The 18,349-nt window shown below is 39.6% G+C and overlaps 2 protein-coding genes across 2 annotated transcripts in view; one reads left to right on the top strand and one right to left on the bottom strand.

The window, feature by feature from the left end:
- ACOT13 (acyl-CoA thioesterase 13) overlaps window positions 1-18,349 on the bottom strand; it is a 202,374-nt gene that overhangs the window by 31,714 nt on the left and 152,311 nt on the right. The gene's annotated exons all lie outside the window — the stretch shown is intronic.
- TDP2 (tyrosyl-DNA phosphodiesterase 2) lies at window positions 130-17,798 on the top strand. Its single transcript, XM_001105245.5, has 7 exons — window positions 130-324; window positions 411-496; window positions 8,428-8,601; window positions 9,255-9,346; window positions 12,949-13,067; window positions 14,633-14,803; window positions 16,704-17,798. Exons 1-7 carry the CDS (start codon window positions 172-174, stop codon window positions 16,983-16,985), a joined length of 1,077 nt encoding a protein of 358 aa, XP_001105245.4. The 5' UTR covers window positions 130-171; the 3' UTR covers window positions 16,986-17,798.

Below are 18,349 nucleotides of genomic sequence, written 5' to 3' on the forward strand. Positions count from 1 at the left end.
CACCACCTCGGCGGCTCGCCTGCGGCGCAGCGGCACCGATTATTCTCCGAGAGCGGGGCGAGTTTCCCTGCCGGGCGGTTGATGCGGGAGCGCCGTGGCGCAGGCGCCTGCGCAGAGCCGACCGTTGGCCTCCTGTTCCGCTTAAAGGGGCGGTGCGGAAGCGGCAAGAAGATGGAGCTGGGGAGTTGCCTGGGGGCGGCGGAGGAAGAGGGCGAGCCAGAGGTGAAGAAGCGGCGACTTCTGTGTGTGGAGTTTGCCTCGGTCGCGAGCTGCGATTCCGCTGTGGCTCAGTGCTTCCTGGCCGAGAACGACTGGGAGATGGAAGTACGCTTTTGCTGTCTTCGCGTCCCGCTCCGTTAGCTAGGTCGGTGGAGCGCACAAACCTCATCCCTGGTGCCTTTGTTTTTCAGAGGGCTCTGAACTCCTACTTCGAGCCTCCGGTGGAGGAGAGCGCCTTGGAACGCCGCCCTGAAACCATCTCTGAGCCCAAGACCTAGTAAGTGATGAGGGGAGCTGGGAGCCAGTCCGGACGGAGGCAGTTTGATACCAGGTTGCGCTGCGCGTCCTGGGACCTGCCGTGTAGTTGGGCAGAGGATGCTGAGGCAGATCTCCAAGCTGCGCAGCCAGAGGAGCAGGGCTTGCGTTGCTGCTGCTGCGCGGAGATGCGCCCCAGCAGCGGATCTAACACTCCCCCATACTGTCCCTTCGAACGTGATTTGGAGTCCAGGGAAATGGAAACGTAATGTTTGACTCAAATGATAGGAAGTAAGTAAGCGAGAGGTTGGAAACGAATGAAGGCAAAAATCTTCCGTCGAAGAATGGCAGCTTGGAAGTCTCCTTGCTTCCTGAATTGTTTATTTATTCTAGGCCTTAGGCTGGCCAGCCAGAATAATAGGTTTTTTGTTGTTGTTATTTTTTTTAATGCACACCTACTCCTGTTATTTCAGTGCCCCTCTCCAGTTCCTGCACTACTGCTCTTGAAAAGTGTAGATGCCTTACAAGGCCCTCTACTATTTGGCTCCATAACTTGGAACCTGTCTTTCCAGGTTCCAGGCATATCAAACTTTTACTTTTTTCCAATGGGTCATTTTCTCCTGTCTTTGAACCTTCGTAAAGATCTTTATTACCTCTACTTGGATTTTTTTTCTTTTTCCTTCCTTGCTAGTATGTATCTTAAAGGCCCAAGCTGAGACACGATTTATCTCCAGGAAACTTTTCCTGATGTCCTAAGTCTAGGTAAGGTTCCCCTTTTAGGTACTCTTATATCATCCTGCGTGACCCCTGTTATAATAACTTAGTCCATATTGTAAGTGCTGTTCATTGTTTTATGTCTCTTACTGGACTGCACATCTAGTAAGGAGTATCTGTTTTTATACATTGTTAATTTCCCAAAGTCTGACAACATCTGACACATCATAAGCTCCCAATAAATATTTACTGAATGTATAAAATTCTCCCAGTTATATGTACAACTTGTAAAATTGACTGTTCATAGTGGAGACTGTATTTTCCCTTTGGTCTTTTCAGCTGCATTGTCTTACAGATGTGATAAGATATTTTCATTAGGTTCCTTTCTCTGTCTTGCCTCTTGTTGGGGAATTGTCTGCTCTCACACAGTGATTTGTCTCTGGCTTCCGTTTTACTAACCAGAGCAAGTTGGTCTAGGAGGTGTTCACCTAGCTCAGACTGGCCAGTCAGATCCTCTCCTTGGTTTCAGAATTAGGACCAAGAGAGTCAAGTCTGAGTCTTCCTATGGAGCTGGAACTGTAACGTGTTAACTTAGCACCTGTGAGGATTCATACGTATCTTTTTTTGGGTACAGAGAAGCTGAGAACAGAGGTCTGCAGCGAGAGAATGAAGCAGAGGGAAGTTGAAGTGTAGGATTGAGAGAAAGCCCTTAACTGCCCTTCCTTAAACATGGCTGTATTTCTGTACCAGGCTCTGTGACATGTTGTTTCCTTATAAATTCACCTGTTTTGGTCAAACCAACCTGAGTTAATGTCTGTTGGTTGCAATAGACTGTATCGTAACCAATAAATAGTAACAAAATAAGTGGATTTCCTGGAATAGGCCCTCAGAAAAGATGCGGATCAAGCTGAGCAATGGTGTCATGGCTATTAGGATTCTCTTACCCCGGAATGGTAAATTGGCAAAAACAAGCAAAGGTGTTGATTAGGTTGTGGTCTCTTGTCTCTCAGAACTCAGGTCAAGTATGAATGAGAGTGAGGTTTTAAAGTTTAGTTTGCTGAAGAGAGAAAAATGGGGAAGGGGCAAACTTCAGGGTGTTTCTAAGGCCTGTGCATTCACAGAGCGTGCGGTGATTAGATTTTTGATATTGGCTTTAGCAAAAATGAAAGGAAAAGAAAAAAAATTGATTGGAAGATTTTATGACCAGAGAAACTCAACCCTGCTGAGCAAGGGCATTGGCTGTCTTAAATAATTGGGGCAGGAATCTCAGTTCTGGAGTGAATTCCTGGGATATCAACAAAAATTGAAATTGAACACTAAAGTGATTTAGCCCCCTACATTAGAATCTATCTTTAGTGTCTCTGATGAGATACCAGGGGAATCCTCTTAAAACAGCTATGCTGAATCTTAGCTGCATATTGGAATTATCTGGGGAAATAAAAAAAACAACAACAACAGATTCTAATTAGTCTTGAGTAGGGCCTGTGTATTCCTCATTGTATTTTTTTTTTTTTTTTTTTAAGCTGTGCAGGTAATTCTAATGCAGAGCCAGCATTGACAGCCCATGTCCCAGAGCCTTGTTACTCAGAGTGTGGACTCTGGACCAGCAGCATGCTACTACTACTTGCGAGTTTGTTAGACATGCAGAATCTTAGGTCTCACCCAGACCTACTGAGTCAGAATTTGTATTTTGACAAGATCTCCTGGTGATTTAAAGTTGAAGAGCACTGGCCTAACACATAAAACCTGAGACACCAGATATACTGACAAAAGTGCTTCCTCATCTGCTTAGGAATGAAGTCAAAAAATCATGCCCTTAACATTCACCAGTCCCTCTCTGTTCCCTTAGTATTTCTGTACAGCAACGTTTTAGAGTTTATTTCCCTTTTCATTTTCCCAAATGGAAATTTTAAATACAGTTGCCTGGTTTTTCTTGCTGCATTAAATATTAAATATTGTGGGTGTTGCATAAATTGCAGAGATATTTGTGTTAGGTTCTTGCATTGCTATAAAGAAATACCTGAGACTGGGTAATTTATAAAGAAAAGAGATTTAATTGGCTAACAGTTCTGCAGGCTCTACTGGAAGCAAGGCCCCAGCCTTTGCTGGGCCTCAGGAAGATTTCAATCATGGCAGAAGGGAAGGGGGAGCCCAGGTATCACACGGTGAGCACAGGAGCAAGGGGTGGGGTGGTGCCACATACTTTTAAACAACCAGATCTTGCAAGAACTCGCTAACGTGAGGATAGCACCAAGACATTTATGAGGGATCTGCCCCCATGACCCAAACACCTCCCACTGGACCCCACTTCCAACATTATGGATTATATCTCAATATGAGATTTGGAGGGGACAAACATCCAAATTATGTCAATATGGAATTGGATTGCAATGAAACTGGAGGAGGAAAGGATGGCATAGTGAATAAGAGCATGGACTCTGGAGCCAAAATGCAAAGGTTCTAAGTCCACCTGTGCTGTTTAGTAACTGTCTAACCTCTCTCTGCCTCAATTTCTTTGTGTAGTGGGGATAGTAATAAGGTTCTAAGTCTACCTGTGCTGTTTAGTAACTGTGTAACCTCTCTCTGCCTCAGTTTCTTTATCTGTGCGACCTCTTCCTCATGGGGTTGTGGTAAGGATTAAGTGAGCTGATAGGTGTAAAACACTTGGAATTGTGCCTGGCATATAGAACTCAATAAGTATAAACTATGGTTAATGACACCATCATGCTCTCCCCATACATCACCCATGACAGTCCACCCATTGAGGAAAGTAGGGGTTGTGTTTACAGTTTTATGAAGTAGATTGAGTTATAGTTGGACATCTTTAAACTTGGAAAAAAAGGTGTGTGTGCCAGATAGGTAGGGGGCCTAATGTGATTAACCAACACCTTTGTCTTTGACAGTATATGTATTTTTAAATCCAATTATGAAACAGAAGATTTGACAGAAATAAAGAGCTAATAATTTTTCCTTTCTGGTTTTAATGCTTTCCATAAAAAGGAAACAACATCTTTGATCAGGCATGGAATCACTTGGCTTTTTCTCTATGGTGGTAAGATGAAGGGGGCCTGCCCCTCCACACTTGTGGGTATTTCTCATCAGGTGGGACGAGAGACTGAGAAAAGAAGTAAGACACAGAGACAAAGTATAGAGGAAGAAAAGTGGGCCTAGGGGACAGGCGGTCAGCATATGGAGGACCCGCACTGGCACTGGTCTCTGAGTTCCCTTAGTATTTATTGATCACTATCTCTACCACCTCGGTGAGGGGGATGTGGCAGGACCATAGGGTAATGGTAGGGAGAGGGTCAGCAGGAAAACGTGAGCAAAGGACTCTGTGTCATAAAATAAGTTTAAGGAAAGGTGCTGTGCCTGGATGTGCACGTAGGCCAGATTTATGTTTGACTTTACACAAACATCTCAGTGCAATAAATAGCAGTATTGCTGCCAGCATGTCTCACCTCCAGCCATAAGGCGGTTTTCTCCTATCCAAGTAAATAGAATATATGACCGGGTTTTACACCGAGACATTCCATTCCCAGGGACGAGCAGGAGACAGATGCCTTCCTCTTATCTCAACTGCAGAGAGGCCGCCTTCTTTCACTAATCCTCCTCAGCACAGACCCTTTACGGGTGTCGGGCTGGGAGACTGTCAGGTCTTTCCCTTCCCATAAGGCCATAACTCAGGCTGTCTCAGTGGGGAGAAACCTTGGACAATACCCAGGCTTTCTTGGGCAGAGGTCCCTGTGGCCTTCTGTAGCACATTGTGTCCCTGGATACTCAAGTCTGGAGAATGGTGATGACTTTTACCAAGCATACTGCCTGCAAACACAATTTTAACAAAGCACATCCTGCACAGCCCTAAATCCATTAAACCTTGAGTCAACGTAGCACATGTTTCTGCGAGCACAGAGTTAGGGCTAGGGTTACAGATTAACAGCATCTCAAGGCAGAAGAATTTCTCTTAGTACAGATCAAAATGGAGTTTCTTATGTCTTCCTCTTTCTACATAGACACAGTAACAGTCTGATCTCTCTTTTCCCCACAGTAAGACGTTGAAAAAAGGTCTAATATTAGCTTATTGTTGAATAAGAGAATTTTGGGTGGGTTGAAATTCACAAAAGAAAGTTTTGCACTTGTTTTTTTTTTTTTTTATGCTCTTGAAGGTTGTTTTTATGTAAAAGGAAGACAATTCAAAATATTTTATGCTTCAAAATTGGCATTAAGTTCATCTAGCACCCAGATCATGGCCTCTAAATACCATTCTTCACTGAAAGGAACAAGGGCTTTTTAGAAATGACTGATTTCATAGAATGGAAGAGGCTTAATGTGAAAATAAAAAAAGAAGTTAAAAAGAAATGACTGAGCAGGGGCAAAAAAAGTACAAGATGAGCCTATGATATCTGTGGTGTTAGAAAGTAGGAGGTGCCCAGAAAATGTTGGGGATGTGCCAGAAGGGCACAAGACCTAGCTTAAAAGCTCCCTACCCTCATTCCCCATCAAATCTGATGTAATCCAAGCAACAGGATGCTTGGTAGGAATAGATTACAATCCATACAAAAAGAACCCATACTGATATAAATACAGTTGCCCAAGAGAGAAGGGAACATTTTTCCTTACAGTAGAACTCTAACTATTAAATATAGAAGGCATGAGGAATTAGAAAAAAAATCTTCATTTGGAAACTGCCATATTGATAATTATTTCAGGCAGGTATCATCAACAGATACTAAAACTAGTAGGAAAGTTCAGTGAACAACAGCATATTTACATAATCACAAAGTACTTTCCCACAAAACACTATGATGGGGAAAATCATAACTTTGTAGCAGAGAAATCTGGTTAACAACACTTTAACCAAGTGATCAAAGCCAACATCACCAGGAATGGGACAGCTCCATATCAGATACTTGATATGATGCATTGAGGAAGACATACTATCACTTCTGTGACATTCCTGCTAAAAAATGCATAATCTGAACCAAATAATAGGAAAACATAAACCTAAACTGAAGGACATTCTGTAAGATAAATGGCCTGTGCTTTTCAAAAATGTCAGTCATGAGAGACAAAGACTGAAAAACTGTTCTGGATTAAAGAAAATTAAAAGAGACATGCCATCTAAATGTAACATGTGATCCTGGATTAGGACACTAGTAGCACAATTGGCAAGATCGAACTAGGTCTTTAGATAATATTAAATCTAGCCACAGGAGGCAATAAGAAAAAGAAAAATTTGTATCAATGATAATCTTCTGACTTGATGATCATACTAGAGTATACCATTATGCACCACATAACCACATCTCAGTTGACAACAAACTGCATAAATGAAGATGATCCCATAAAATTATATGACTGTATTTTTGCTATACCTTTGCCATTGTGTTACAGTTGCCTACAGTATCCAGTATAGTAGCATGCTGTGCAGGTTTGTAGGCTAGGAGCAATAGGCTAGACCATATAGCCCAGGTGTGTAGGAGGCTGTACCATCTAGGTTTGTGTAAATTCTCTCTATGATGTTTGCATCATGGTGAAATCACCTAATGACACACTTCTCCAAATGTGATGCATAACTGTATATATAAGCATGTCTTTGTGTTTAGGAAATAATACAAAAATATTTAAACAAATGGTTCAGAGTAAAAAGAACAAACCAAGTAAATGTTAAGTGAGTAAAATGTTAACATTTGAGGAATCTGGGTGAATCGTGTATAGGAGAAAAGTTAAAATGTTGGCATTAAAATTACAAATTCAAACACCTATTTTTAAAATTCATGAATAGTTTATACATGCTTAGAAGTCACCTTTTAATAATGTAACATTTGAGGAATCTGGGTGAATCGTGTATAGGAGAAAAGTTAAAATGTTGGCATTAAAATTATAAATTCAAACACCTATTTTTAAAATTCATGAATAGTTTATACATGCTTAGGAGTCACCTTTTAATAATGTTCGTCCCTCCACTCATATGTCTGGGGCATTGGTTAGGGGAGCAGATGGTGGAGTCAGGACTATGGACTGGAGCACATAAATATGTCCTTTCCAGCATGGCAGTCTCAGGGTGGTTGAACTTTTTACATGGCAGTTCCAGGGTTCCTGGAGGAAGTATTCCAAAAGCCTTGAATGGAAGTGGCAGATTATCTTAAGGCCAAACCTCAAAAGTCCCAGAATACTCTTTCCCTGTAGTAAGCAAACCACTAAGGTCTGGATTCAAAGGGGAGGGGCATTAGGCTTCATTACTCAAAGAGGGGAGTAGCAAAGAATTTGCAGTTCCTATTTATCTGCCACAATGAGATCTTATTTAATATATGATTTAAAAAGATTCCAAAAAGATTTAAAAATCCTACATTTCTGAGTCTAATTTGGGATCATAGTTTATACAATTATTTTAGTGACACATGTCATTGAAGGATATTAAGTTGTCTGTAACTGCCCAAATGAGCAAACATTTGGACGGTGCAATAAGAATCTATCTATGAACGCAAAAGTATCTGAGACCGGTCTAAATCAATTTAGAAGGTTTATTTTGCCAAGGTTAAGGACGTGCCAGTGACACACCCTCAAGAGGTCCTGACAACCTTGTGGACATGTGCCCTAGGTAGTTGGGGTACAGCTTGCAAGTCAATACCCTGAGGCACCAAGGGTTGCAGCAGAAAAAAAAAATTAATTGTAAGGCCGCCAAACCAGGAGACTGGAGGAAACTTCAGATTCTCCTTGAGAAGTCTGGAGCTTGAGACTTGAAAGGGTGTTGAGTGGACCAAGGTGTGAGGATTGTTGATTGGTCAGAGTACAATGATGAAGTCATGGGATCTGGAGATGAAGAAACTGCATTCTCATGCAGATTCAGTTCCTTGAGGGTGTCTTCAAACTGGTTAGTGTCAGCTTTCTGCTGGAAATCCGCGTCTGAAAAACTTCTTAAGCAATTCTTAAACAAAAGCCTTCTGATTCTGATGTCAGAGATCCCACCCACAGGAGCAATGGGGATGCAAGTGGCCAGTATATAGGGCTATGGGATGACTTTCTGTTACAAAGAAGTGGGCCAAAGTGCAGCGTGATTAATGCTTAATTATATTTCTGTCTAGAACCTGGCATACAATTTTTGTTAACCCTGTAAGGACAGTGTCAAACTTTTAGTGCTCTTTTAAAATTTGTCTGTAAAATGAGGGCTACAAATACAAAAGAATTCTTAATCAGTGTATAGATTATTTGCAAAGCTGTGTTTTATTCTGATCTTGCCAGTGTTGACCTAACCAATGAAGAAACAACTGATTCCACCACTTCTAAAATCAGCCCATCTGAAGATACTCAGCAAGAAAATGACAGCATGTTCTGTTTCATTACCTGGAATATTGATGGATTAGATCTAAACAATCTGTCAGAGAGGGCTCGAGGGGTGTGTTCCTACTTAGCGTTGTAAGTATTATCACTTCTGTTTAATAGTAATGTGTCTTATGTATATTCAAAGGAACAGTTCAAGGTTGTGGGCTTTCGAATTAAACCTAAGTTCAATGTCCAGCTCTGAGAAGAAATATCTGAAAGAATTGAGATGATTGCCTCTGAGAGCAGGATTGCAGGCTGCAGCAAAGTGGGAACACTAATTTTTGTTAGAAGCCTTTTAGTACTGTTTTCTTCTTAAACTTTGTTTATAATAACTACGTGAAATTAAAACTGCCAAAAAGATCTATTTGTGCGCCATACTGGCTCTGTGACCTTGGGCAAATCACTTAAGTTCTCTGGAGGTCAGTTTTCTTCATTGTGGATAATAACTGCTTCAAGAGGATTGAAAGAAACGTTGAAAGCATCTCTTAGTGTGTAGGACCATTGAAGTCTCTCAGTATGGTGGTTTCTATTGTCAGTTTTTCTAGTTCTTTTTGATATGTTTGTTATAGTACTAAAATAGCACACATCTTTCTCATTTTATAGTTATCAAAGATCAGCATAAACACTCAATATTAGGTGCACAAGAGGGTTTTTTGCTTTGGTATGTTGTGGAATTTCCTTCATTTAGGTAGCTGAAAATGAAATGGTATACTTGGTATTTGTCATAAACTGATGTTTTTCGTTAGGTACAGCCCAGATGTGATATTTCTACAGGAAGTTATTCCCCCATATTATAGCTACCTAAAGAAGAGAGCAAGTGATTATGAGATTATTACAGGTAACAATTTTTGTTATTCAACTTGTCTTTTCTTTGACAAACAGGTCAGTGAGAGGGATAAATCAAAGTTAGTCTATTGGGACATGGAGAAGAAAAAGCACAAATAAATAAGTTTGAGAAAAATAAGCAAGACCCAGGATACTACAAGAATTATAGGAGAATATTTTATACAACTTAATAAGTGTGAAAAGGTTAATAAGTGAAAAGGAAATGGATGATTTTTCAGGAAAATATAAATTGCTAAAATTTGAGAAACTGAGTACCTTTTTGTTGAAATTTAGTTGTTAAAAGTTTTAAGTGAAATAATCACATTGTGGTTATGCTTTTTCAAAAAGTCTTTATTTTAAAATTCCTTATTTATTTTGTTGTTCTTTTTATACTTTTTTTGCCCTGAGTAATTTAGGTTTTAAATTTTCCATCTATTTTGTTTTTGCTAAATATATTTAAAATACTGCTTTGGCCACATCTCATGATTTTCATATACAGTCTTTCCTTGGTATTCTCAGGGGATTGGTTCTAGGGTTCCTTGGTGGATACCAAAATTCACACATACTCAGGTTCCTCAGTCTGCTCTGCAGAACCCATCTATATGTGAGCGCTCCATATCTGCGGGTTTCACGTTCTGAGAAGACTGTGTTTTCAACCCACATTTGGTTGTGGATGCAGAACCCACAGATACAGAGGACCAACCATATTTATTGAAAAAATACCTGTATAAGTCGACCCTTGAAGTTCAAACCTGTGTTGTTCAAGTGTCAACTGTATAGTGTTTTCTTTGACTTTCATTTTTATATAGTATGTGATTTTTAATTTCAGTTGACTCCTTAAGCGAGAATTTCTAAGGAGAGGGTTCTCAGTCTGTGTGTGTCTCTCAATGGAACTTTTTTGTATTCTCTTGGGGATTCTTTTAGGATTTTTGATTCCCATGCTTCCTTCTTAGTTTACTTCCTCATTTTATTGGCGCACCCTCTCTAATTTCTAAGGAACAGTGCATGAACAGTGAAGTTTTTGAATCCCAGCGTATTTGAAAATGTCTGTGTTGTAGCTTTGTGGTTCTTGATAGTTTGGCTGAAGATAGGTATCTGGGTAAACAGATGTTTTCCTTCAGAATTCTGAAGGCATTCTTCAATGTCTTCTAATTTCCATTATTGATAATGGGTAATAAGGCTGATGTCATTCTAATTCTTATTCTTTTCTTTTTCCCTACTCTCTGGAAGCTTTGAGGGTCTTCTTTTAACCCTCATGTTCTTTGGGTTTTTTTTTTTTTTTAACATTTATTGTACTGAATGCTTGGTGGGAACTTTTAATCTGTGGAATTTTAATATGTGGAAAACCTTAATTGTTGAAAATCCTTTTCTCCCTCCCTCCCACCATTCCCCTTGCCTCTCCTTTCATTCTTTTCATTATTTCTCTTTCCTTTTCTCCTTGTCTCTTCTTTCCTCCCTTATAGTTTTTTTACTCCTCCCCTTTTTCTGAACTCCCTCTGTTAAACGGTGGACCTCCTGGGTTGATCCTTAAATTTTCTTAACTCTCTTATTCTCCTATCTCTATTGACTGTTCTACTTTCTTGGCAACTATCTTGACTTTTAGATAGCATTATTTTAATTTCCTAGGCCTCCTATTCACTGAATATCTTTTTTATGGCATACTTTTCTTGGTTTATGGATACAGTATCTTTTTTGTTAGTTTTTTGTTTGTTTTAGGTTTTAATCTCTTTCCATGCATTGTTTTTATTTCCTTCTTTTTGTTTGTTTCGATTATGTTATGTCATGTCAGTATCCATCATGTCATGTCAGACTTCTTCCTTAAATATGTAGGGATCCTTGGCTTTCGGTTCACATTTAAACACCAAACACTAAAATGTTGATTACAAGGCTAAGTAGTTTACCTCACTGGAGAGGGGTGAGGGATTGATTGTGGAGCAAACTACTTATTCATTTGAGGGAGACCCACAATTGTCAGTGTGTTGGTATATACAGGCCTTTAATCTGAGGCCATTTTGTTTCTCCAAAAAGAGTGATTTAGCTTTCTGCCTTCTGGGTGTTGGGGCTGGGGTGGTGTGCTTGTTTTGCCTAACTTCTGGAAGCAGGTCGGGGAAGGGAGCTGAGTCGGCACACTTAATCAGTGTTCAACCCATTCCTCTATCAGCCCTGGGCTAACACGCATGCCCCTCCCTGTGGTTGGTGACTCTGGAGCCTCTAAAATTTAGTTCTCTGTAAAACCCTAGTCTCCTGTTAATAGAGGGACAGTCACTTATCTCTAAGGAGTTGAGGAAACCTGGGAGTTGTTTAACCCCATATCCAGACCTTGAACTGGCCCCCCTCTTCTTACCTCAGCACCTTACCTTTTGTGGTACCTTTATGTTCAAGCACTAAGTGTTTCCAGATTTTGGTGGAACAAATCTGCTTGCTTCCTGTCTATGGTTCTCTGCTACAGTCACTCAAGTGGTTTCCTTCTGTTTTGATAAACCGGTTCCCACTTCTCCATCTGTTTTCTGAAAAACTACTGGAAGCTTTCATTCATGGCCTCTACTCCTATTTTCTGTTCTTGCAGGTTTATATCTTTCTAGATTTTTATTCATTTACTATAATTTTTCTGGAACTTCTAGCATGAGAGGTAGTAAATGGATATCAGTTGGCCACAGTTCATCTTATCTACTCTGTGTCTTTCAGAAATTTCTCAAATTTTCTCATCTGATATTGGCGGCATTATATTTTGGCACTTGTTTACTTTTTTTTTTTTTCATTTTTATTTATTTATTTATTTATTTTGAGACGGAATTTCACTCTTGTTGCCTAGGCTGGAGTGCAATGGCACGATCTCAGCTCACCGCAACCTCCACCTCCCGGGTTCAAGTGATTCTCCTGCCTCAGCCTCCTGAGTAGCTAGGATTACAGGCATATGCCACCACACCCAGTTAATTTTGTATTTTTAGTAGAGATGGGATTTCTCCATGTTGATCAGGCTGGTCTCGAACTCCTGACCTCAGGTGATCCACCCACCTCGGCCTCCTAAAGTGCTGGGATTACAGACATGAGCCACTGTGCCTGGTCTTTTTTTATTTATTTATTTAATTTCTTCTAAGCTTCTAGTTAAAATTTGGGAGGGAGGGAGGTAGACTTGTTTGGCCATGATGAACTACTTTGAAATAATAGTTTAGTTTAAAGATTTAGATCCGGCCGGGCGCGGTGGCTCAAGCCTGTAATCCCAGCACTTTGGGAGGCCGAGATGGGCGGATCACGAGGTCAGGAGATCGAGACCATCCTGGCTAACACGGTGAAACCCCGTCTCTACTAAGAAATACAAAAAATAGCCGGGCGAGGTGGCAGCGCCTGTAGTCCCAGCTACTCGGGAGGCTGAGGCCGGAGAATGGCGTGAACCCGGGAGGCGGAGCTTGCAGTGAGCTGAGATCCGGCCACTGCACTCCAGCCTGGGCTACAGAGCGAGACTCCGTCTCAAAAAAAAAAAAAAAAAAAAAGATTTAGATCCATGTAAGTATCTGTTACCTGTTTGCTATAAAATTCTTCAATAGGCAAACTTGTGGTAAACTGAAAATAACTTTGACCTCCTCAGCCTAAATTCTTTTCCACAAATATTTGTAGGTCATGAAGAAGGATATTTCACAGCTATAATGTTGAAGAAATCAAGAGTGAAATTAAAAAGCCAAGAGATTATTCCTTTTCCAAGTACCAAAATGATGAGAAACCTTTTATGTGTGCATGTGAGTAATTTTTTAAAATTGAGTGTCTTATAAAAAAAGAATACATTTTTTTCATAGTTTTGTTGTTATTCTTTTTAATACCATTGCCTTTTGAGAAAAATTTGCTTCACACATGTAGATTCTTTTAGATAGTCTTTAACACTTTCTAAAATTAAGTTTTTACATAAATTTTAAATGCAGATAGAATTCTCAGTCTATTGTTTTCTTAAAAATATTTGAGAGTTTGCTAACATTCCACATTTGCTTCCTAAAGTAATGTTTTTACTCTATACATGCTACTATATTGTACTCTATGAGACTTACAAAAATGAAGAATAGATCTTGATCTGATACAGTATATAGATTAGTAAGGGAGAGTGTATATATATAGTAACTAAAACATAAGAAAGGCATAAGTGCCACAGGAGAGGTGTAAATGTGTGGAAGTTTAGAGAAAGGAGATGATTTTTAACCAGATTGTTTAGTGAGAGGTTTTTTTTTTTTTTTTTTTTTTTTTGAGACAAAGTCTTGCTCTGTCGCCCAGGCTGGGGTGCAGTGGCCGGATCTCAGCTCACTGCAAGCTCCGCCTCCCAGGTTTAGACCATTCTCCTGCCTCAGCCTCCCGAGTAACTGGGACTACAGGCGCCCGCCACCTCGCCCGGCTAGTTTTTTGTATTTTTTAGTAGAGACGGGGTTTCACCGTGTTAGCCAGGATGGTCTCGATCTCCTGACCTCGTGATCCGCCCGTCTTGGCCTCCCAAAGTGCTGGGATTACAGGCTTGAGCCACCGCGCCCGGCCTAGTGAGAGTTTTATAGAGGAGATGGTATTTGAAATGAACCCGGAAAAATATGTAAGACGTAGACATTAAAAAGAGTCCAAGTAGAGAAACCACCATGAGCAAACTTTTCAAGTTGCAAGAGGTGTACATGTGTGAGTATGAATGAGCATTCTATTCAGTTGATTGTAGGGGCCATGGAGAGGGAAATGTGACAGGTTGAGAAGTATGTAGGCTCCTGATTATAGAAGAGCATGAATGACCAATATGAAAGAATTAGACTTGATTCTGCAAGCACTTCATATAATGATAGATTGTACATTGCTGGTGTCTTAATTGCAAATGGTAAATGATTCTCATTCATTCAGTTAACTTTTTTGGAATACCTGTATGCCAGGCCCTTAAAAATACAGCAATAAATAAGAATCATCTGTGCTTTGCAAATGACTTATGGCTTTGTAAGAGGGAAATAATTGTCCTTTTAATTTAGCCTAGGGGGCTTTAAAACAGTCTGTTCAGCATACTTTAGGTGTATTGAGGAGGGAGCCACTGATGGCCTGGGGACACTGGGGAAAGGTTCACAGTGGAGGTGACATCTGGGGGTAGGTCGTGCTTGCTAAACAGTCTTCTTTGGGGACAGGGTTAGTGCTTTAATACTTCTTTTGATCTGGAGGGATAGACGCAGTGCTGATTATACAGTTTCAGTTTAGTAGATATATACCATTTGACAGAACAATCTGCTGATTTTGTTATTAAAGTTCAGTATTAATAGTCAGTGGACAATTTTAATGACTTTTTGTCCTGTTGCAGGTGAATGTGTCAGGAAATGAGCTTTGCCTTATGACATCCCATTTGGAGAGCACCAGAGGGCATGCTGCGGAACGAATGAATCAGTTAAAAATGGTTTTAAAGAAAATGCAAGAGGCTCCAGAGTCAGCTACAGTTATATTTGCAGGAGATACAAATCTAAGGGATCAAGAGGTGAGTGACAAAGTCAGTGTGATGTTTGAGGACAGATTATTGCTATGGAGACTAATTTAGGTTCCTTTGACCAAAGCTGTTAAAACTAGGACCTGTAGTCACTCAAAATGTCTTAAGTGACCTTGCAATTCAGCAAGTATTTGTTTAGCCTATGCTGTATGCCTAGGAGAAGAAGGGGCTTCTTTTAGAGGAAATAAAAATGTGCATGAGAAATAGACAACACTAAACTATATATATGGGATTAGAAAGAAAGGTAGAGAAAATGATTTTAGAAGAGTTTAGAAAAGGTTGTTTCTTTGCAGTATTCCTAGTTGCAATACGAGAACAATGGAAAGATTTGACCATGATAATTGTTCCTAACTCTCTTTTTTCCTAGGTTTCCTTTTCTTTTTTCTTTTTTGTCTTTTATTAGCCTTTTTTACCCACTTTTCCTGCTACCACCATGCCCAGATCTCCAGGTCTGAAACAAAGTCTGTTTCTTCTTGCCTATAGCTTAGCTGAGACACAGTGGGATTTTTCAGGACCTTAAAAATTTAAACATAGAATTACTATGTGATGCATCAATTACACTTCTAGGTATAAATACCCAAAAGAAGTGAAAGCAGGGATTTGAATATGTTTTGTCTACCCATGGGTGTTCACAGCCGTGTTATTCACAGTAGCTAAAAGGTAGAAGCAGCCCAAGTATCACTGACAGATGAATAAACAAAATGTACTGTATGCATACAGTGGAATATTATTACCCTTAAGATGAAGAAACTTTGACACATGCTACAATATGGGCGAATCTTAAAGACATTATGCTGAGTGAATGAAGCCAGTCCAAAAAGGAAAAGATACTATATGATTCCTCTTATGAATTTCCTAAACTGGTCAAATTCATAGAGATCGAAAGTAGAATGGTGTTTGCCAGGGACCGGGGGTATTAGGGAATGGTGAATTGGTGTTTAATGGGTACAGAGTTTCAGTTGGGGAAGATTAAAAGGTTCTGGAGATGGTTGATGGTCATGGTTTGCACAACTATGTGAATGTACTTAATGCTACATCACTGTACACTTAAAAATTGTTAAAATGGCTGGGCACAGTGGCTCACGCCTGTAATCCCAGCACTTTGGGAGGCCGAGGTGGGCTGATACTTGAGGCCAGGAGTTCGAGACCCTCCTGACCAACACGGTGAAACCCCATCTCTACTAAAAATACAGAAATTAGCCGGGCATTGTGGCACATGCCTGTGATCCCAGCTGTGCAGGAGGCTGAGGCACTAGAATTGCTTGAACCTGGGAGGTGGAAGTTGCAGTGAACCGAGATTGCACCACTGCACTCCTTCCTGGGTGACAGAGTGAGACTCCATCTCAAAAAAAAAAAAAAAAAAAAAAAAAAAAAATTTGTTAAAATGATAAATCTTATATTGTGTATATTTTACCACAAACAATTTTTTTTTAATCCCGGAGCGTGAATGAGCAAACAATTAATATTATTAATAAACTTCAAATAAAACTGAAGGCAGTTGAAATGTTTGGATCATATAAATGCTATACTTCTAAAGTTGTAGACTGAAGTAGAGTGGCAGTTCTGCCTTCTTTTCACTTGAGTTCAGTTTTTAGAAACAGATAACAGCAGTAACAGGCCATGTATGTTCAGCCTTCTAAATTTTATCTGAAACCCAAAGTTAACCTATTTATGGCAGAAGAGAAGGGGCAAATTCCAACCCCTCTGGCTGTCTTGATATTTTTATATTACATACTACTATGCAGCATAATACTTTTTATAATGTATCTCGATATTTTGCATTTGTGCATTAATAATTTCTTGCATGGTAATAGCAAAAACGCCTTTTTTTTTTTTTTTCTAGTTGGGAAAAGGCTATGTGTATCTTAGAGAGTATTCTTTTTCTTTTCAGGTTACCAAATGTGGTGGTTTACCCAACAACATTGTGGATGTCTGGGAGTTTTTGGGCAAACCTAAACATTGCCAGTATACATGGGATACACAAATGAACTCTAATCTTGGAATAACTGCTGCTTGTAAGCTTCGTTTTGATCGAATATTTTTCAGAGCAGCAGCAGAAGAGGGACACATTATTCCCCGAAGTTTGGACCTTCTTGGATTGGAAAAACTCGACTGTGGTAGATTTCCTAGTGATCACTGGGGTCTTCTGTGCAATTTAGATGTAATATTGTAAAATGCTTTTCAAATGTGAGTTTTGTCCTGATTTTTGCAAATACAGTTTCCACCTTCTGGAAAGGTAGGTTTGATGTGGAGAAAATAATGTACTAGATCATTGTCACAGAAAAACCAACTATGATTTGTGGTTGTGTTTTCAGAATTCAACATTAAAGATTAATGTTTATTTAAATGAACACATTCCTGTGTTCAGGATGTGAGGCCGTTTAATAATAAGGGCACAAAGCCTGTTAGAGTTTTTAACGGTGCTTATAGCTGCCAGCTGGATTCCAAACAGGAATCACATTGTCTCTGAGCTAATGTTTATGTTTTTCCATTCAGGCACCGAAATAGTTAACATTTAAAATAAGTCTTCAAAAGAAAACATAAGAGATTATTGAGTTATTGGGACTGGATCCTTTATTTCATGAGTTCAGATCATCTTAAATGAAAATGCCATGATTATCTGCAGTTAAATAGATGACAGCTATTCTACATCAGACTTGATTTTTGTCAGCTAACTACATAATTGGTAAGCTATAATTGAAACCTTATGGCTTAAAATTCCTTAACTCCGTTTTGATTCATGTTTGTAGTCATGTTGTCAACAGAGGCAAAGTTAGGCTTGATGATGGTTAAAATCAGTTTGATAGCACCATGGGATGTTTTTCTAACAAAAATAAATGCATAAAGAGACATAGCCTTTTAGTTTTGCTAATTGTAAAATGGAAATGTTTTACAGGAAGTAAATGCAAATTACTTGTAAGTGTGCTTTAAAGAAAAATATTTTCCCCACAAGAGAAATTTAAATAAAGGATTTTATTTGTTTATAGTTTGTTTTAGTATGCTTTTGTGTCCATGATGAGATTAAATTTTTTATCTGCTTCCTGCTTCTGGCTCTACTGCTGCTTCTTCCTCTTTGTGTAGAAGAAAACAGATTTCCATTTGCTTCTCACTCCACCAAGAATTACCAAGAATATATCTGCTTCCTTTGTGTGAAAAAAGAAAGCCAATGAGAATGATTAGAAGTAACAGAACCTTATTTATATCAGGAGTGCCAAAACTTAAACACCTAAAAAAAGACATTTATATATAATACTCCCTTTGTAGTGACAATGAAAGAGTTTAAATGTTAATCATAATTTTAATCATTAAAAATAAAAAATGAGGCCGGGCGCGGTGGCTCAAGCCTGTAATCCCAGCACTTTGGGAGGCTGAGGCGGGTGGATCACGAGGTCAGGAGATCGAGACTATCCTGGCTAACATGGTGAAACCCCGTCTCTACTAAAAATACAAAAAACTAGCCGGGCGTGGTGGCAGGCGCCTGTAGTTCCAGCTACTTGGGAGGCTGAGGCGGGAGAATGGCGTGAACCCGGGAGGCGG

This window comes from Macaca mulatta, chromosome 4 (genome assembly GCF_049350105.2).
Source record: "Macaca mulatta isolate MMU2019108-1 chromosome 4, T2T-MMU8v2.0, whole genome shotgun sequence".
NCBI classification, from domain to species: domain Eukaryota; kingdom Metazoa; phylum Chordata; class Mammalia; order Primates; family Cercopithecidae; genus Macaca; species Macaca mulatta.